This window comes from Bidens hawaiensis, unplaced genomic scaffold (assembly GCF_021521415.1).
Source record: "Bidens hawaiensis isolate Kalapana, Puna unplaced genomic scaffold, B.hawaiensis_p1.1 tig00034198_1, whole genome shotgun sequence".
Lineage (NCBI taxonomy): Eukaryota > Viridiplantae > Streptophyta > Magnoliopsida > Asterales > Asteraceae > Bidens > Bidens hawaiensis.
Window position 1 is genome coordinate 6,703 of NW_027495902.1, and position 20,703 is coordinate 27,405.

The 20,703-nt window shown below is 36.6% G+C and overlaps 2 protein-coding genes, 1 long non-coding RNA gene and 1 pseudogene across 3 annotated transcripts; 3 read left to right on the plus strand and 1 right to left on the minus strand.

The window, feature by feature from the left end:
• Positions 1-951: 951 nt before the first annotated feature.
• Positions 952-2,554, plus strand: LOC143585884 (uncharacterized). The gene is made up of 3 exons (XM_077067561.1): positions 952-1,145; positions 1,299-1,384; positions 1,470-2,554. Exons 1-3 carry the CDS (start codon positions 952-954, stop codon positions 2,552-2,554), a joined length of 1,365 nt encoding a protein of 454 aa, XP_076923676.1.
• A 2,366-nt stretch (positions 2,555-4,920) lies between these two features.
• On the minus strand, positions 4,921-5,242 carry LOC143585875 (uncharacterized). The gene is made up of 3 exons (XR_013144609.1): positions 5,188-5,242; positions 5,048-5,115; positions 4,921-4,971 (listed from the first exon to the last, which is right to left on the minus strand). It is a non-coding gene; the product is annotated as an uncharacterized LOC143585875 (long non-coding RNA).
• Positions 5,243-6,043: 801 nt separating this feature from the next.
• On the plus strand, positions 6,044-6,634 carry LOC143585876 (uncharacterized). The gene has a single exon (XM_077067556.1). It carries the CDS (start codon positions 6,044-6,046, stop codon positions 6,632-6,634), a length of 591 nt encoding a protein of 196 aa, XP_076923671.1.
• A 3,162-nt stretch (positions 6,635-9,796) lies between these two features.
• Positions 9,797-10,528, plus strand: LOC143585878 (secreted RxLR effector protein 161 pseudogene; annotated as a pseudogene).
• The last annotated feature ends 10,175 nt before the right edge of the window (positions 10,529-20,703 follow it).

The window sequence follows — 20,703 nt, forward strand, 5'->3', positions numbered from 1 at the left end:
CATTATTAAAAGTTTTTTGATCAAAATTTAAATGGTATAGGAGGATATTTTTCATCTTTAAAAAAAACTAACTTTAGGTAAAAAAAAATGTGACATAACTAAATTAAAAAGAATGTACTTTGGTTATGCATCAATAATGTTATTCATGTTATATAATTTTTATTAGTATATATATTAGTAACGATTAATATTATTAAATAACTTTAGGCAAGAAAAAAATATTACATACGAAATATGTAGCATATGGTTATATGTATAATTAAACGAATCACATCAAATAATAAAACGGGTCAGTTTCGGGTTTAGAAAAATAATAAAAAAATTTAACGAATGTTACACATAACATGAGAACATTTGCGGCTACATCATTTTTGTAGCACATGCATATATTTTTTTTTCTGAAAATCTAAAATTCAACTTTTACAAAGTTTGAACCCGCGTGACAACTTTAATGGACAAAAGCCTCAACCAGTACCCAACACCATTTGCTTTTAACACATGTATATTTTATTATTGGATGTAGTTGCTATGGAGCAGCTTCAGCACTTTAGCCACGAGCATGAGCTCAACCTTGTCCAACTGCATCCGGACCACAACAATGTAAATTCTGACACAGAAAACGAAGATTAAGATAAAGATGATCATGTGGAAGAAGACTGCCATGTTGGTGAATGCAATATGTATAAGGAAGAGATTTATTCATTTCATCTGTGTTATTACACCTGCAAGGATTGTGATTACTCCCTACACAAATTCTGTGCACAACTGCCTGCAATCCATCAAAACCACTCATTACATCCTGGTCATAATCTTACATTATCTGAGGAAATTCAATTGCATGATTTCTATCCTTCCGGTTTCAAAATTTCTTTTAGTGAGAGGTTATGCGATATTTGCAAAATTTCGAGGAGCAAGTTCTATAGTTATCATTGTTCCATTTGCAAATTCGACATGGACATAATCTGTGCGACAACGTCCGAACAGAAGATGGACCATCCTTGTCATCCTCATCAACTACAACGTTATTTCCGTCCGTTGACATCTGCATGTGATGCTTGTAAAGGTGAGCATACCGGGACCTTCTACCATTGTACAACGTGTTCTCATTTCATGATCCACGTGAACTGCACTTTGCTTCCAGCCAAGTTACTAATCCAACAGTCTACGAATGAGAACTTCAGCCATCCTCATTTACTTACCCTTGCCTATTCTTTTCCTTATAATGAGCAAAAGGCTAAGTTCTTTCCTAGTTGCAGGGTTTGTGATAAATTTCTTATTTCAGCTATATGGCATTACAGATGCAATAAATGTCAATATTATGTCCATGTTGATTGTGCGACTTCACCAAATGACGCATTTATGTCTTCTATCTTAATGCCCGCAGGTTATTAATCATGCTTTTCTTTTTAATACTAGATTTTCTGATTGTCAGTTTAAGTTTAACTTTAAGCGTGTCATTCATTCATTAGGCTTTGGCAAAACATACAAAAATTTCAAAGACGACGACCATCCTAATCTAATTCGGTGTCCATTTCGTGATGAAAATGACAACCCTTCTATGCACCTTTTTATCAACAAAGGTGAATTTGTTACCAAAAGGGAGATTGATGGTGAAATGTTTTGTCATCCACACCCGCTGATTCTTTTTGACACACTCCTTAACGGGTCAGTTTCTCTCCATGATCCTATGAAAAAAGTGGAACTATTCTGTGACGGGTGTGTGAAACCAATCACCAATGTGCCCTTTTACAAGTGTTCTCAGCGTCATTGTGATTCTGTTCTTCATGAGTGGTGCACTAGGCTACCTAATAAAATACAAGACCACCATGATCATCCCAAGCATACGCTTGTTCTTATGCCAAAGATCCCTGGAAAGTTGTTGGGTTTGTTTGATTGTGACATTTGCGGTTTATCTTGCAATGGTTTCGCATATGGATGCACACAATGTGAATATTATGTGGATATTAGTTGTGGCTTCATACCTGATGTAATCACACATGCAGCTCACCCTAATCATCTTCTCCGAAGAATAAAAGATTCATCATTACAGATGGTCTGTAAGGCATGTTGGTGGCCGGTAGAGGGTGTGGGATTTCATTGTCCCACTTGCGATTTCTATCTGCATTCGTTGTGTGCTTTGTTATTACCTAGAACGATTAGGCACAAGTATGATAAACATCCATTGAATCTGAGATACCATCCAGCTGAGAACCATAGTGGTGAATACTTCTGTGACATTTGTGAGGTTGAGTTTGACCCAAATGAGTGGTTCTATCATTGCAGCACGTGTGCCTCGTCTATGCACAGTGCTTGTGCACCTCTAAAACTTCAGTGTGAGCAATATACATATTCCAAGTGGAATGAGCCTATCTTCAGGTATATCAATGTCAAGTTTGGAGGAACAGTTGAGATCGAAGATCACCCTTATCCTCTCACCTTTGTACAAGGGATTAATGCTGATGGTCGATGCAGTGACTGTTACAGACAATTGCAGTATGATATGATTTTTAAGTGCTCCCAGTGCAAGTTTGCAATTCATTATGACTGTTTGTAATTAGAGGGTCAATTGATGCATTGTTATTTACTGGTCAGTTTCTCATGTTCTGTACGTAGTGGGTAGTTAATTGAAATAGCAATCTCTCTTTAACTAGTGCTTTACCCGTCCGGTGGACGGAAACATCAATGCGGGAATGTGATCACTACATTACCCCTCTGTTGGGCGCCTTGTTGAATGTCATAATAACATATATATATATATATATATTTTTTTTTGCATTCTAAAAATGGTGAGTTTGACCGTTTGTCAAAAATAATAAGTTTATCTATTAATATATAGTTCATTTTGACCGTGGGACACCGTTATCAGATGTAATAACTACATTTTACACATAATTGAATTAGAATAAAGACAAGACAGATTTTTAACTAAGATAAACGGAATACAAAGTTAAGTCAACCGTCTTTCAAAAGGTAGACGTAATTCTATATTTATAATCAGCATAAAAACTTGTGACTTGATAAGTTACAAATGTAAACGAAATTTCCCTAATTAAACAACTGAACTGGAAACCGTCAAGCATATCCTTGTCTTAATATCATTCAAAAACAACTTTTTTGTATTAAAGAAGTCCAGATGAAACACCTTTAACTTCTATGGCATTCTTATCAGGAGTTGTCCATGAATGTTTTGAGTCGGCTGGAATAAAATCTGCATTCTCAAATTGATAAGCAACACTAGACAAAAACTTTGGAACAATAGATAACTTATAGCAAGACCACAAAAGAGAGTTTACATAAAAAAAAAATAGTTATCTTTTTCTATAGGTTAAGATGCAATCAACTTTAAAGGGCTCAGATCAAAAGTTAAAATACTTTAAACAGCCCGGATTGATCTTAGAGCCTTATACTATATTCTGATCATTTAATATATAATAATATAAAATAGTAGTAGTGGCATTAATACCAATAAAGATATAGTCTTAACTTCTATATATGGTCTTTTGAGGTATTTAAGTTTGAGTTTCATATGTTTTGGGAGTAAGAGAATGGTTAATTCATAACAATACACACATTAAGTACTTTATCTTTAAACATTTTGAAATTAAATAAAAATTGTCTTTTGAATGATCATGGCACTTCATTTTATCTGTCACTGATAGGTTAAAAATAGTTATAGGACAACTGTGAGTGCTTATTAAGTTTTGATCCATTAGCTTAGTCAATCAGTTTTGTACTGTTATTAATCACTACCGGTTTTGACCCGTTAGCCAACCCAACCAGTTTTGGTAGATTAGCTGATCCAACCTGTTTTGGTCCATTAACCGACCCAAACAGTTTTGGATCATTATCATAGAATATTGTAACAATAAAAATAATTTAGAAATAACATGAACATTATGCTAATAATGTAACAATAAAAACATTATAGAAATAATTCGCTTATTAAGTTTTGACTCGCTAACGATAAAATCTTTAATATTAGTTTATATAGTCATTTATAAATGCGAAGATAATGATTTAACATTTATAAAAAAGGAATTTCAATAAAAAAATAATATAGAGTTGGGGAACCCATTTAATAAACATATATATAAGTTGTCATTAAAAAAATTCATAAACAGATCGTAATCATGTTGAAATGGACTGATTAATTAACTGGACAAAATAGATTCATCTAAAAACAGAGTCAGTTGAGCCAGCTATATTTTTTCTCTATTTAAATACAATTTAGCGAGCTTTCAACTTGGTTGACCCGCTTTCTATCTATAAAAGAAAAGGGAGAAGAAGAGTCATGTACCTTTTAACATAAAGTTCAGCCTTTCCAAGAGCACCACCGACACATCCAAAATATGCACAAGCCCAGCTTGTTCCACTCGATTCGCTTTATTTTGTAAGGCCTGCATATGTTCTAAAGTTAAAAGGTGCTTATCAACTGTGTAATAACATAAACAGATCATATGAGTTTGGTCCATATAATCAAAGTCCGATGGTCACTGAAGCAAATAAAATATAATAAAACTTTTGGAAGCGAACACGCCACCAAGAACACATGTGTATGGCATAAACTTGAATGAATTATTTGTAGTGTTGTTTTTGTGGCTTCAATCATCAACATATAGCTTCATCAGTTCAGTTTATTACAAGGTTTACAGACACCAAAAACAACAATTGCTCTTTCTTAAGGATTGCTGTAAGATTGTTGCTCAGCCTGTTAGTGTTCCTTGTTCACCACGCATTCCGGCTCCACAATCGTCCGCATTTGTCCTTCCTTTCATATGAGTTGACCAAAATACCCTTACTTTTAAGGACCAAAATCATTATATGGATATACATAGTTGCAGTTTTTTCTTAAAAGTAAAACTAATTTAAGAACTTTGTTTACCTTTGCATTGTAATTCTCATAAAGCATGATGGTACTTGAACTGATGGAGACATGATACACGGCGGGCCACAGAAGAAATGTAGATATTCCTATGTGGTATAACTTTTAAGGACTTTGGAAGATCATTATAGTGCATGGATTACTATATAAAAGATTAAAACATACTAAAGCAGCAGTCACACGAACAGCTATCTTTATCCTGATACTCCAATTTAGTGGAGTCTTCAAAGGATCTAAAATAAATTATCCAAACTTCAACAAAAACTTCATAATAAAGGAACATGAAATCTTAGACCAGAAATTACCATTTGAATGCTCCTTTAGGATTCCATTTTCCATATTTTCAAACACAAGAAACCTGAATGTTGAAAATAAAAAATTTAAAAACATATTTAAATATTAATAATAATTATATGAAGCTTACGGTGCATACGAACGTATTTTGTTCGTCCCGTTAAAGTTTGCAGAAAGTACGTTTATACTCACCAAACATTGCCAAAGAAGAGCACTGGAATTAAATGAACAAAATCCCATCATGTTATAACCTTTAAAGCATGGAAGTCAACGAATTTGACCTCAAAAGTTTAACAATAACACACAAAATTTCAGTTACAAACGGGTAGTGTAGTAAGCTGGTTTTGGGTCAAAAGTTGTAGTATTAAGCAAACCATAGTTTCATCCAATCAACGTTTGTCCGCAATATGTTTTGTGTCATAAGCAGATGACATTCCTAGTTGATCCAATTGCGCAGTCATTGGTCCTCCAATAATATATATGAAAGATTATAAAAAACTGAAATACATAACCAAATTAAAGATATTTGGTATTATAAAAACCATAACATCCTAACTTTACCTTCAATTAAAATTGGCTATGCACGACGTTGAATGTAAACGTTGCCATGCATATTTTATGCATGTTATCTTGCCTAATTATTTGCTTCCTCTCTTGTCTTCCATTTTATATCATTTCCTTATTGGCTTGCTTATTTCATGCCTTAATCACAGGCCTTTTTTAGCATGTCGTATTATATATTTAGATGGCTTTGTATTGTATTATTAAGAATTAATATCATAACAATTCTGTTATGGTACCAGAGCCTTACATAAAAGATCCTAACTCAAAATAAACCTCCATATCACCATCAAAACCCTAGCCGCCATGACTGGTGATAAAGAAAAACTAGACTCAGCCATGACCAGCGACCAAAGAAAACAAACCGATGGAGGGGCTGTTGATCATACCTCTCCGTATTACATACATGCCTCTGATTATCCAAGACAGTTACACGTTAATGACGTGCTTACTGATGGAAATTACACAGATTGGTCCCAAGAGATGTTGAATTTCTTGTTTGCTAAGAACAAGATATGCGTCATTGATGGGTCAATCAAGAAACCAGAACCTTATTCACCAACCTACATGGCCTGGTTGCAGTGTGATGCCATGCTTAAGGGATGGTTAAACACGACAATGGAGAAAGAAATACGGACCAGCGTAAAATATGCTTCCACCGTGCAAGAGATTTGGGCAGATTTGAAGGAATGTTTCGGGAAGGATAACGCACCAAGGGCATACGAGCTGAAACATTCCTTGACCATGATCAAACAAGAGGGGTCATCCGTCTCCGCCTACTTCACGAGGCTACGTTCCATTTGGGACGAAGTTGAGTCCGTACTTCCGGTTCCTTTATGCATCTGTAATGGATGTACATGCGGGCTTGGAAAGAAACTTAGTGACTTCAAGGACTAATAGAGGCTATATGAATTTCTTCTTGGGCTAGATAATGAGTATGGAACCATACGTACTCAAATTCTTGCTATGCAGCCTACACCATCACTCAATTTAGGCTTTCATTTGGTAAAAAAAGATGAACAGCAAAGAGCCATTTCTAGTTCAAAAAGACCAATTAATGATGCAACTGCTTTTCAAGCCTTTGTGCCTGGGAAGAAGGATATGAATCTGTCACAAAATAAATATGTCCATAAGGATGGAAAACGTAATTTTGGTGAATGGATTGAGCATTGTGATTTTTGTGGAAAAGATGGTCATAAAAAGGAAGGATGCTTTAAACTTATTGGGTATCCGGAATGGTGGCCGAGTAAAGGAAAACAAGAAAAAGCTAAACCGAAAGCCGCTTGTGTTGAAAAGGGGATGAGCAACATACCGGGTTTGACAAAGGAGCAATACCAACAGTTCGTTAAGATCTTTGGCGACAAGATGAATGTCACTAAAGAAGAAAACACACTGGTTGCCAACATGGCAGGTAATACTAGCCATGAAGGTAAGTGGATTATTGACTCGGGTGCCACCGAGCACATAATTTTCAATGATTTTTTCCTCAAAAACAAAATTTAGAAAAATCATGAACCACCCGTTGTTATACCAAATGGGGACTCCATAGCCGTTGAGGGTAGAGGAGAATATACCTTACCTAATGGAATAACAATAAAGGGTGTCCTTCATGCCCCCGATTTTAAATGCAACCTCTTATCTGTTAGTAAATTGTCACAAGATCTCCAATGCGCTGTCACATTTTTTTCCCGATTTTTGTGTTATGCAGGACTTGAGTTCGAGGACATTGATTGGAGTGGGTGATTGTAAGAAAGCTCTATACAAGATGGGGATGACGGGGGACAAGAGAAAAGTTATGATGACAACGGTTGACACATGGCATAATAGATTAGGTCATGCTTCAAATTCTAAACTTTCTCATATTGACTTTCTTAAAAACACTCGTTTAAACCAAAAGGATTTTTGTGATTCTTGTGTTAAGGCTAAGTTTGCCCGTTTACCATTTCCTATTAGCACTACCAAAACAAATGCTTGCTTTGATTTATTGCATTGTGATGTGTGGGGGAAATACCGTACGCCTTCTTTTTCTCGGGTAAGTTATTTTCTAACCATAGTAGACGATTTTAGTAGGGCTGTTTGGGTTTTTCTCCTAAAACACAAACATGAGGCTAGTACTTGTCTCGTTGATTTTCATAAAATTATAAAAGTTCAGTTTGAGAAAAACATTAAGAAAATCCGATGTGATAATGGGGGGGGGGGGGGGAGTTCACATCAAATTGCATTCTTGAGTTTTATGCCAAAGAAGGGATTGTTTTAGAAACCACGTGTTCACATACACCACAACAAAATGGTGTGGTGGAACATAAACATCGGCACCTTTTAGAAATCGCTCGGGCTCTTAGATTTGAGTCTAACTTACCTACAAGGTTTTGGAGGGAATGCATCACATACATAATTAATTGTTTACCTTTAGAAATTATTGAAAATAAAACCCCTTATGAAATTGTATATAACCAAAAACCCGATTATGATCATATACGGGTTTTCGGTTGTCTTGCATATTTTAAAAATACGGAAACAAGGGGCGATAAATTCGAAGAAAGAGGCAAACCGGGAATTTTTTTGGGGTATCCACGTGGCATAAAAGGGTATAAAATATATGACGTCAAACATAATAAAATTATCATATCAAAGGATGTCAAATTTGTAAATAGTTTTTTTCCTTATAAAAATGAAACGGTTGAGGAGGAAGAGATTTTTGTTCCTCCAAAATGGTGGGATATTGAAACTCAAGCACAAGAAAGTGGACCCGAAAAAAGAAACCATCAGCCACAAACCGAACCAAATATGCCTTCAGATCCTAGCCAAGAATATGAATTAACAACCAAAGTTTAGATTGTCTAAATGAACATGATGTCGAAATGCAACAGCCTAACCATGAGACTGTCCATCAAAATGATCAACCTAATGTTACAAAACAACCTACCACACCAAACAACCCAATAGACAACCAACAAGTTGTTAACATTGAGCCTAATCCAAGCCCAACTATTCAAGAAGAGATGCTCAGCCCAGAAATGATTTCTCAATCCCCTAGTCCACAAGTTGTTAACATCGAACCAACAAAGGACAAGAGAGCAGGTCACGCCCCAAGCACTTTGAAGATTATGAAGTCAAATTACCCCCATCTATAGATCACGAGCAATCCACCTCCAATCAAGGGTCCTCAGTGGTATATCCTTTAGCGAATTTTATTTCTTATGAAAAGTTTACTAACAAACATAAAGCCTTCTTGTCTGCCATAACTTCCAATTATGAGCCAAAATATTTTAACCAGGCCATTCAAGATCCAAAGTGGAGAGACGCTATGAAAAAGGAAATTCGTGCTCTTGAAGAAAATGAAACTTGGACCCTTGAAGCTTTACCACAAGGGAAGCGTGCTATAGATTCAAAGTGGGTGTACAAAATAAAGTATAAACCAAATGGCGATATTGAAAGATACAAAGCACGTCTTGTGGCGAAGGGCTTCACACAAACGGAAGGGATAGATTTTCATGAAACCTTCGTGCCTGTGGCCAAGCTAGTCACTGTGCGAAGCTTACTAGCGGTTGTTGTGAAGAAAGGGTGGCATATTCATCAACTTGACGTGAATAATGCTTTCCTACACGGAGATTTAGACGAAGAAGTTTACATGCAACTTCCTCAAGGCTTTGGAAGACGAGGTGACAACAGAGTTTGTAAACTAAAAAAATCATTATATGGGCTTAAACAAGCATCGAGAAATTGGTATAAAAAATTCACCAATTCCTTACTAGAAATCGGTTTTAAAGAAACTAGAACGGATCCCTCGTTATTCATTTTCAAGACGACGGATGTGTTCATTGCTGCACTTATCTACGCCGATGATGTCATCATGGTTGGCAACGATTTAAATACAATTCAGAAATTTAAATCTTCCTCGACAACAAGTTTAGCATCAAGGACCTTGGTCCCTTAAAATTTTTTTTGGGAATTGAGGTGGCTTGAACCAATGAAGGCCTTGTTCTGAGCCAACGAAAATACATCCTTGACATACTTCAAGACACTGGGATGACAGCATGTCGTCCGAGCAAATTTCCTATGGAACAAAACTTGAAGTTGGACAAATGTACCGAAGAGCCACAGGTTGATGCTAACCAATATAGGCGGTTAATTAGGAGACTCCTTTACCTTCAAGCAACACGACCTGATGTCGCTTATGCCATAAATGTTTTAAGTCAATTTGTTGGTGATCCTCGTGCAAGTCATTTAGAGGCTGCTAATCGTGTTCTTAGATACCTCAAAGCTACTCCAGGTCAAGGGATACTACTACCGAAGGAAGGAGGAACGAGCCTCACCACCTATTGTGACTCAGATTGGCTTGGTTGTCCTTTTACCAGGAGGTCACGAACCGGTTACATACTTCTCTTAGGAGGCGCTCCCATATCTTGGAAATCCAAGAAACAGCCGGTTGTTTCTCGATCATCAGCTGAACCCGAATATCGAGCCATGGCGGTCGTGGTAAATGAAATATTATGGATGAGATGGCTTCTAAAAGAACTTGATGTACCTCAAGATGACCCGACACCGTTATTTTGTGACAATCAAGCAGCCCGGCATATAGCAAACAACCCCGTCTTCCATGAACGAACCAAACATGTTGAGATGGATTGCTATTTCGTTTGGGAACGTGTGGAGTCCAAGGAAATACAAACCATAAAAATTAGCACAACGATGCAAATTGCAGATTTATTAACTAAACCATTGGGCACAAATCGCTTCCGCGCCTTACTCGACAAGTTGGGCATTACAGACCTCCATGCTTCAACTTGAGGGGGAGTAAATGTTACCAAGCATATTTTATGCATGTTATCTTGCCTAATTATTTGCTTCCTCTCTTGTCTTCCATTTTATATCATTTCATTATTGGCTTGCTTATTTCATGCCTTAATCACTGGCCTTTTTTAGCATATCGTATTATATATTTAGATGGCTTTGTATTGTATTGTTAAGAATTAATATCATAACAATTTCTGTTAGAATGCTTTACATTCTCAAAGATCACATGTTCATCTTTCCCAAGAACATGTTTGTAGACCAGTCCTGCCCATCTAAGGCAATTTGGGTTAGGCCATCCATAGAGTTCATACTTCATAGCTTCTCTACCGCGTGCCAAAACCAAACGTTATGTATTTCTTCTTTTGGCTATTCGAAGAGCAGTGGTCTAAAAATTACCAATGTGAAGTCAAGTTACAAACAATGCAGGAATCGAAAACCAAGTTCACAGAGATTAGATGTTAATATCAACATATTAGTTACTTACCCCATGCCCTAGCAAGAATATGAGAATATCCAATGATGAAGGGTAGATCGATTCCTTTCAGGTTGATAACCACAAAGATGTCCTCGGTATGATCATTCACACCTACAAACAATAATATATGTTAGAATTCAAAATTTAAACGTCCCACATAAACCTTTTTCACCTGAATAAAAATTATACCTTATTTTTCAAGGCAATGACTTTCACCACTCTGTCTAAAACAACCATTGGTTCCCTCTGTTGAGGGTTTCATATGCTGTAGAAGGCAGCCCCGATAAAGTAATCGTCAAATCCCTCAATTAATTTCAAAGTTCTAATAATTACTAACACATGATTTCACCAACAGGACACAATTAGTCTTACTTCAAAATTAATAATAATTTATATAACTATGTGGTACATGATTTTTTTTTTTGACATCTCAATGTAGCAAAACTAAAGTGTATTATAACTGCAAATTGAATACAAATCATAAGAACGCTATAAATGAGCATTTTCTACCTTGGTTTCTTGATTTATAGTTTCAGGTCATGAACATAAAATTTATAAACAATTTCTACGTAATCTTTAATGTTATACACAATTAGAGGAGAATACAAAAACTTTATAAACAAATACCTCCAAAAACTTTTCGAGATAGTTGTTTACTGATGAGATATGGCAATAGCCCAGTTATAAAAAGCCTGCAATAGAGAGCATGAGCATATTGACATGTGAAATTTCAAATTCAAGTAGTTTAACAGAGCATAATTCTCAAGCAAGTAAAGTTGAGATTGAAAAAACACGACTTTACTTTTTGATGATCTAGAGGATGTAGGTGAACCACTTTTCAAGATCAGCATGTGATCATAAACCACCAGCAGATAAATGAAATGGTCAGGCTTCCGCAAATAAACTCAAAATTTCAAAAAACTACATTATAAGATGCAGCAATATGCTAAGTTTATCATCACAAAACATACCTCTAGTTTGAAACACTCAGTCATTCATTTTCTTCTGTTCTTCCTAAAATCTTTAAGCAACTGACTGAGATTTCCCAAAATCAATACATCCAGCATCATCATCATAAAACAAAAAAATTTAACAAATAATAAAATAGCAGAATTCTGTTCACAAACTAAAAAAAAAAAAGAAAGAAGAACATAATCAGAAACCTTAAGGCTTAAAATGTGAATCATACATTAGCTAAAAAACAATCAATTGATATGTGAGTTGGACTTGAAAACTTCAATCGTGAAGGCAGGGTTGAATCAGAAAATGAATTCGGTTATCATAATCCCTTTCGGTTGCGTCACTCACCTCGATTGCTCAACATTCTCCAATCGTTTTGTTAGGCAAAGAGAAGAGAATCGATTTCACTTACTTGGGAGCGTTCAGTTCAATGTAGGGTGGCTTCAATTTTGAAGATGAAACTCAAGAATCGGATTTATGATTAGGAGGAGATAGAGGTTGTGCAATTGCTAATACGAGAGAGGGGGTGGAAGGAACCGCTACACGTGATGAAAAGAGAGAAAACTGTTTTTGTTTATGATAACCGTCATGAAACTGCCCTGATGGAAGAGGAAGATGCAATCACGTTGGAAAAAAAAGTTGGTTTTTAATCCTTATCGCACGGCCAATATTCAATCTTGGATTCTTATCAGACGGTTAATATTCAATCTTGGATGTCCTTATCAGACGGTTAATATTTTGATCCAAGGGTCAGTTTCAAATCCTACTCTATGGTAACTATATATATAATTTGTAAGGCGGCTGCCATTTCGTCTTCTGTTTAAGGTTATGAATGAAATTATAAAAATGGTCTTATATATCTTCTCTCTAAATGTTCTCCTTTAATCCCGTTCTACTTATCCAAATCCGATCTAATTAATTCCTCCAACGTTTACCATATATTATATATAGTAGTTTGTTCAACTAGTGTTGCCTTGATTTTGGAAAAGTGTTTTTAACTTTTATTATAAACGTTTATGCTCCAGTTTGTCTATAAGATAGCAAGTAATTGTCGTTGGGTAATTAAACCAGTTCACTTGTTGTCTACTTAATGCAACAATAAAACGGTTGCATTTTTATGGATGATGGTTTTTTACTTCTTTTTAATCACCTGAAAATAAATAAGTAAATAAAAGAATATAAATACAATTTACTAATATAAAAAGATGAATGATCCTATTTGTCAGATACTTAATTTATCAAACCAAAAAAGCTTAATGCACAAAAGAAAAAGGAAATATAGAAATTGGATGGTATGATTGTTTTATCTGCCTATGATGCTTGTGGCAAAGAACATAGTGGGACTTTCTACCAGTGTACCGCCTGTTTGTTCATGATTCATTTGGATTGTGCTTTGCTTCCGGCCAATTAGTTACTTATCCAGCAGTCTACGAATGGAAGTTTCAGTCATTCTCATTTACTTACTCTTACTTATTCCTTTCCTTATAATGAGTATAAGGCTAAATTCTTTCCCCTCCGCAGAATTTGTGAATGTTTGACAAAGGCACTACTGATGCGATAAATGTCGATATTACGTCCATGTTGGTTGTGGGACTTCACCAAGAGAGCATTTATGTCTTCTGCCCTGATGCCCACAAGTGTTATTCCTTTCTTTTTAATACTAGATATCGTGCTTGTCAGTTCACTTTTAACTTTAAGCATTTGCATAATCGTTCCTTATTGTTCACAAATCACAAAAGTAGAGTGATTGCTTTTCATTCAGTTACTCCAAGAATCACTTTTATACACAAATTCCTTTCGTGTAATCAATGATATTCTTAACCACCACTATATATATATATATATTCATCCATTCCGTTCTTGTCATCTATCAGTATCATTCACTTCTTTCTACAATTTGCTATTAAAGGCAGAAGCGTTTTCTGCAATACTGCACTGCAGGTATGCCTCATGTTCATCCAGTTTTTGGAGTTTTATTAGTTTGGATGATGAATATTTAGCATTAGTTTGAAAATGAATGAAATTATAACATGACATGAAAGTAAATTGCACACCAAGTGTTTGATGCAAAGCTCAAATGAGGGATATATATTGTTAATTACACCATGTAAAGGGGATGCTAGTGATCATCATTATCAGTTTTGAAAATAATGCTTTTAAGTTATTGCAGATTGTATATGGATTTTAGGAAAAATAAATTAAACTGAACGAAAATTACCAAGAAGGTAAGATTTGCTAATCTTAAATCTGCAGTAAATTTTAGGGTGCTGTTGTATTTCGCAGTTTTTATGCGAATGCTTTACTATTTTTTCCAAAATAGCCAATAAGTGAACATGAAATCAAAGTACTGATAAGAGAAAAAACTTTAATTCATTATTATTAATCTTTTTAGTTCCAGCAGGATTTAGGCAGGCATGATAACTAGCATCCTTAATTTTAGAAAATTGATCATATGTCTATGACTAGATTAAAGTTTGGTCTAGATGACCTTAATTTTAGAAAAGATTGGAATTGGCTTAATCCAACATATATGTCATGTGTCAAAGCTAGGTGAAACATAAGCACTCCTATATATCCATTTCATATAAAAAGTTAGGACATAATAACCATCTGGAAGTCTCTGTCTTAGGACAGGCTTAGCTCTAGCTATCTAAAATGAAGAAATTGTACAAGGGAGCAATCCTATTTCACAAAGTAACTTCTCAAAGGGCGAAGGCGTAGTATCGATTACTTGTGTTGGACTACCTTTATAGGATAGATCTGATATACTGTTAGGTTTTGGTTGGGCTGCTTGGTACGGAATTCACTGAGATTGACTTTAGATATCGCATTTCCGGTATAGCATTTACTGTTCGATATTTCCGGTATGTAATTGACTCGTATATAAAGAAAGAAAGTCTTTCATTTCCTAGTTCGATATTCCAGATATTCCATTAGAATGACTGATGTTGGACTAGCTGACTCCCTAAGCTTTGCCGTATTGCATTAGAAAGTGGGTAATTCCTTCGTCTTTGGTATGCGAATTTCAAGCTGCTACTGCTCCGATAGCTGCTTTAGAACCTAACCTTTTTTTGACTTCTAGGGTTTGCTGGTTCTAAAACCTGTCTCCCCCTTTTTTTGAGGAAGTAAGGAAGTGGATAAACCTTATAACCCTGTAGGAGTAGGAGCCAGCTAATCCCTCTATCAGTCTAACCCCGCGAGCAAGGAAACTAGCAAAGCAAGTCATTCCGGGTCAGGAAAGGCAGAAGAAGAATTGAATAAAGTAAGGAAGTCCCGGGGCTGGTGCTATAGTAAACTGCCGCAGGTACTAGGAGTAAGCCTTCAAGTAGTATTTATTAAGCAGTAAGCCCTAGAGCTCGAGATTGTAAGTTTCAGGTACTAGTTTACAAATCGTATAAGCCGACTGACTTTTGGTAAACTTATGTGCCCTCATCTCTCCTTTCTACTTGACGGCTGGCCCCCTCCTAGTCTCCTACAAGCGCCTAATTGAGACGAATTCTCGGTAGGGCTGTCTCTGATCTGGTTTTTCGCTGCTGTCCAGTCCAAGTCTTCCATTTCCATTATGTCTGCTTGCGATTCGCCCTAGTCCGTAAAGAAAGTAGGAAATGATGGAAAAAAGTCTTCCAATCTCTTAGTCTAGTGTTGCAATCCCGCTAAGGCCTAAGACTGATGAGTTGAGTGGAATCCTATCAGCCTTGGAAGCAGGGCCTATCCCCTACTTGAGACGATGAAGGAAGCACTTCGGCATCGGCAGCGGTAGTTACAGGATCATCGGATAGCTATGAAAAGCATCTAGGAAGAAAGGACCGAGCTGATTCTATAGCTGCCTATTCTGTAACGATTCTATCACAACTTATTCTTTCTTCTTCACTTGCAAAGAACCTATTTGATTCAATTGCAGCTCCTTCTATGCTATCAATCCCATTTTGTTCACAGCGTCCTCTTCTGGGAAGGAATTGATGGAAGGAATCGGAAGTAAGGCTTGACTTTCCCCGTTCTTTGTCTTCTAGGCGTCGGAGGGGAATGAAATTCCTAATGGTTCTCCGCCTTTTAACCCTTGCCAGGGGAGAAGGTACGAACTTCGCGTCTCTAATGGAACGAACGAAGTGAAACGAAGTTCCGCAAGGCACTTAAAAAAAAGGTATTACTTAAGGCAAGGAAAGCGCCAAATTGGACTGCCTTTTTGTAGACTTCTTCTGTCCTGACCTGCTCTGAGCTTCCTGGAAATGGGTATTAAACAAAGGACATAGTCGGATAGGTAAAACCTCTTTTTCGAGTGAAAGGCCTTATGTTATGAGGGTAAACCTCCTAACCAGGCTACTAAGTGCCAAACTCTCCTCTATAATAAGGGTGGGGTATCCGAATCGACCTCCAACACTTATTCCGGATATCGTGATCTTGGATCCAGGTCTAGGTACTTTTTCTGATTCAGATTCTCTTGGGTACAATACCGAAGCTAAGTATAAGTAGATGAAAACAGCTTGACCAAGAGTTGCTAGAGCGGATTATTCAGCTAAGTCAGTACAGCCGGAAAAGCCTTGCTCTAAAGGAGCTTGGGGTGAAACCCTTCTATAAAGGGGAGTTTTGTTTGGCAGATCGATTTATAGTTGCTTCGGATGTAGCATTTGATGGGGATCTTTCAGCAGCGGGAAGGTATTTTAATCTTTATTAAATAGGTGATCCGCGAACTCTTCTGCTGCTGCTGCAAGACCGAAATTTTAGGTTTTATTCGAAGTTCATATTTTGAGTCTTGGATGTGCTCCCAGGGGAAAGGGCTAAAGCCAATCATTTCGAAGGATTCTTGCTTCCATTCCCAAGTGTTGGAGTAGGATACTTTGTAGCGCCCAAGGGAATTGGATAAGGATAAAGTCTCTTACTTTCAAGGTTAGGAGCGGGTGAAGGATGTGATCCGGGGCCGGGGCTGGTCACAGATATCACCTATCGTCGCTGGGGAACTACTCTCCTCTGGTATTAGCATTAGCAACCCCCGCTGAAAGAATGAATGCCCGCTCATATAGATTCTATTTCGTGCGCTTTGCTATAACCTTCCTCGCTCATTTGACTTTTCTTTGGCCTGGTGGGCATGAAAAAGAAGACTGGAAGAGGTATCAACACCCACATTCATCAATAAGAGTAGGAGTCATATAGGTATAGGTTAGCCTTTCCTTCCTCTGGTCATGTGTAATAGCCGGAGGGTAGAATTCGTATCAGCAACCATCTATATAGCGAGAGAGATCCCTTGTCTTTGTCGCCTACCTATGTATAGAATAGCACGATAGAGGCCCTAATCTATAGCAAGAGTCTAACCGCCTGCATTGATGGACTGAAGCAGGAATGAGAATAACCTAGTCTCCTTATGATTATGAAGTAAAGCAATGGAAGAGAGGAAACAGGCATAACCGGGAACCATCTACGGCTTGAACACTCCTTCTTGCCTTTCAATCTCGACCTACGCTTGAAGGGAATAGTGGCTTTCTTGAAGTAAATGAATCAGAACATATAGGTAGCAACTATCTCGAAATGGATAAGTAAGCTCCCCCATTTTTTCATGAGTATGGGTGAAAGGCCCGCTTTCACCTACGACTTTCTCTGATGAGAAAGAGGTAGTGATTCTAGGACTAGAGGGAAGTTCAAGTCGACCAATGTGATAGGCGAAGAACTAACTTCTCTGGTGTCCGTCAAAGGATTCGTAGGGGATGACCTGTAATGAATCTGGCTGTTCGGGTTAAAGGGAAGGGCCTCGTCGAAATCATCGGTTCCCGGTTATGCCTGTTTCCTCTCTTCCATTGCTTTACTTCATAATCATAAGGAGACTAGGTTATTCTCATTCCTGCTTCAGTCCATCAATGCGCTTCAGTCCATCAATGCAGGCGGTTAGACTCTTGCTATAGATTAGGGCCTCTATCGTGCTATTCTATACATAGGTAGGCGACAGACAAGGGATCTCTCTCGCTATATAGATGGTAATCTGATATCTTTTGTTTAACTCGATCTAAGCAATAATGTTTTTATGGGAAAATTGGCATGCAATGTATTTAAGCAACCCATAATTAGGGGATGCAATGTATTTAAGCAACCCATAATTAGGGGAAAATTGGCATGCAATGTTTTTATGGGAATGGCTCGTGTTTATTAGATTGGCAGATTATACCTGACAGCAACCCGAATGTCATGTTAGAAAAAAGAACACAAACACGGCCCGCTTGGCCAAAAAAAATTGAACCTTTTATGTACTCTACTCTAACTATAACTTTCACACCCAAAAACTATAAAATTTTATATTATCGAAATTCTCAGACACAACATTCTCCAATAGTATTGTTTGAGGTGATACCAAAATGTGCAATGTGAAATGCCCACAAATAATAAACATCAAGTCATCAACAAAAGCTACAAATAAAGGCATTGCAGTTCAAAAGGACTTCGCTTTTCAAAGATGCATCGACTTCATCATCAACAGAAATCGGTTCATTGCTAGGATTCTCCATCCTCTAATCTGCAAAATAATGTGAATGACAGAGTTACATATGGTTTTATAAGCACCTTTAAGCTGTTGATAATTAGTTATATAATACCTTGGTATAAATTATCACCAAGTTTTAACAGTTACAATAGAAAAGAAGTCAAATCTTTTCCTTTTGTTTAATGTGAATTACTTAAGGCTTGGAAACAATGGGACTTTTTTTATATAATTTATCAAATTGTAGGATAACCAGACTCTCAATCAGAATCATCATGGCTTCATCTTCATCATCAAACGTTCAGAAGATTGAGACAACTTCTTCAAGTAAGTATTCAGCTTAACTTGGTACTTGTATAGTTGATATCATATTAACATTAAGGACAGTTACAAGAAAAGTAAGACAAATGCTTTTCTTTTGTTTAATGTGAAACAATGGGATTAATCCATTGTTATTCTTATTCATGCTGCCTATATATAATTACTCCATCCCATTTACATCTTCATTGCCTAAACATCAATCTTTTTTCTTACAATTTATGTACCCAACTTGCTGATCAGAGGAAGAAGCTCTATCTGCAACAATACGTACATGTATGTCTCTCTTTCTTCTAGTTTCTTGATTTTTATCAGCTTTGATAATTAATATCCATCACAATGCAATTTAATTTTGGAATGAGATAAATGTAACATGAAAGGAAAGTAGAATGCACACAAGTGTTTGATTATAAAAGTTTAAATGAGGAGTATATATAGGTACACCATGTGAAGTGGATGTTAGTGGTTTTTTTACTGTTTGAAAATAATGCTTTTGGTTATTGCAGGATAAATTTAAATAATAATAATGATAATTCCACAACTGGAAGAAATCTTAAATTTGCATTTAATTTTAGGGTGGTGGTGTATTTTCGAATGCAAATAAGCTACATGCTTTAAACTCTTGAATCATCATGATCATCACCACACAATCATGATTACCATGTAGGTGGGCCCTGTATGGGGTATCTATATTAGGTACCCTAGTCTAGTATAATGCTGTTTTGCCTACATTATGCTAGGCAGTGACCGATCCACGTATTGTTCACCATGTTCGGTCGAACTCAGTCTTTTTACGATTTTATATATAACCTATAGTATTGAGCTAACCTATAGTTGTGGTGGTGAGTCGACTAGATTTTGGTCGGTTTCAGTTACGCTTCAGTATATACAATTTTGATAAAACCTAAGTGTAAAAACCCATAAAATAAATTTGTCAAAGTAACATATAAAAAAAATAAAATATTTAAATTGGCGTTTATTCGGTCGATAAAACTCAAGCGTTATTAAAACTCGAGCGTTGTCGGTCCCGACGATACGATGGTGAGTCGACATCAATTCGGTCGGTTTCAGTTACGCTCTTTATGGTTCCGGAACTAATTCAAAAATGTCTGTAAAATCCAGTCGTTGGTAAATCCCCCGCGTTTTCTGTTCCGGGCGTTGTAGTGGTGAGTTGACGCAAATAACCGTTTAATCATCAGACTTAAAACTATATATATATAATACTTGGCCCAAGCAAACGCTGCTAAATTGACCAATCATGGTCCAGCGACACCAAACTTCTCTTTTATTCTATATAATAATAATAATTGTGTATATAACTATGACCTTTTTAAAATATTATATATAACATGAGAATATTTTTGGTTATATGATTTTTTCAACACATGTATATTTTATTATTGAATGTAGTTGTAATAGAGCAGCTTCAGCATTTTAGCCATGAGCATGAGCTCAGCCTTGTCCAGTTACATCCAGACCACAACAATAAAAACTCTGACACGGAAAACGAAGATGAAGATAAAGATGACATTGTGGAGGAAGACTGTCATGTTGGTGAATGCAAGATGTGCAAGGAAGAGATTTATTCATTTCATCTATGTTATTACACATGCAAGGATTGTGACTACTCCCTACACAAATTCTGTGCACAACTGCCTGCAACCCAACAAAACCACCCATTACATCCTGGCCACAATCTTACGTTGTCCCAGGGAGATCAATTTCATGATTCCGAATATTCTTTCGCTTTCGACCAAATTGTTCGTGCGGTGTGGTTTTGTGATATTTGCAGAACTGACAGGATTAGATTATATAATTATCATTGTTCCATCTGCAAATTCGACATGGACAAAATCTGTGCGACTATGTCCTAACAGAAGATGGACCACCCATGTCATCCTCATCAGCTAGAACGTTATTTCCGTACGTTGACATCTGCCTGTGATGCTTGTAATA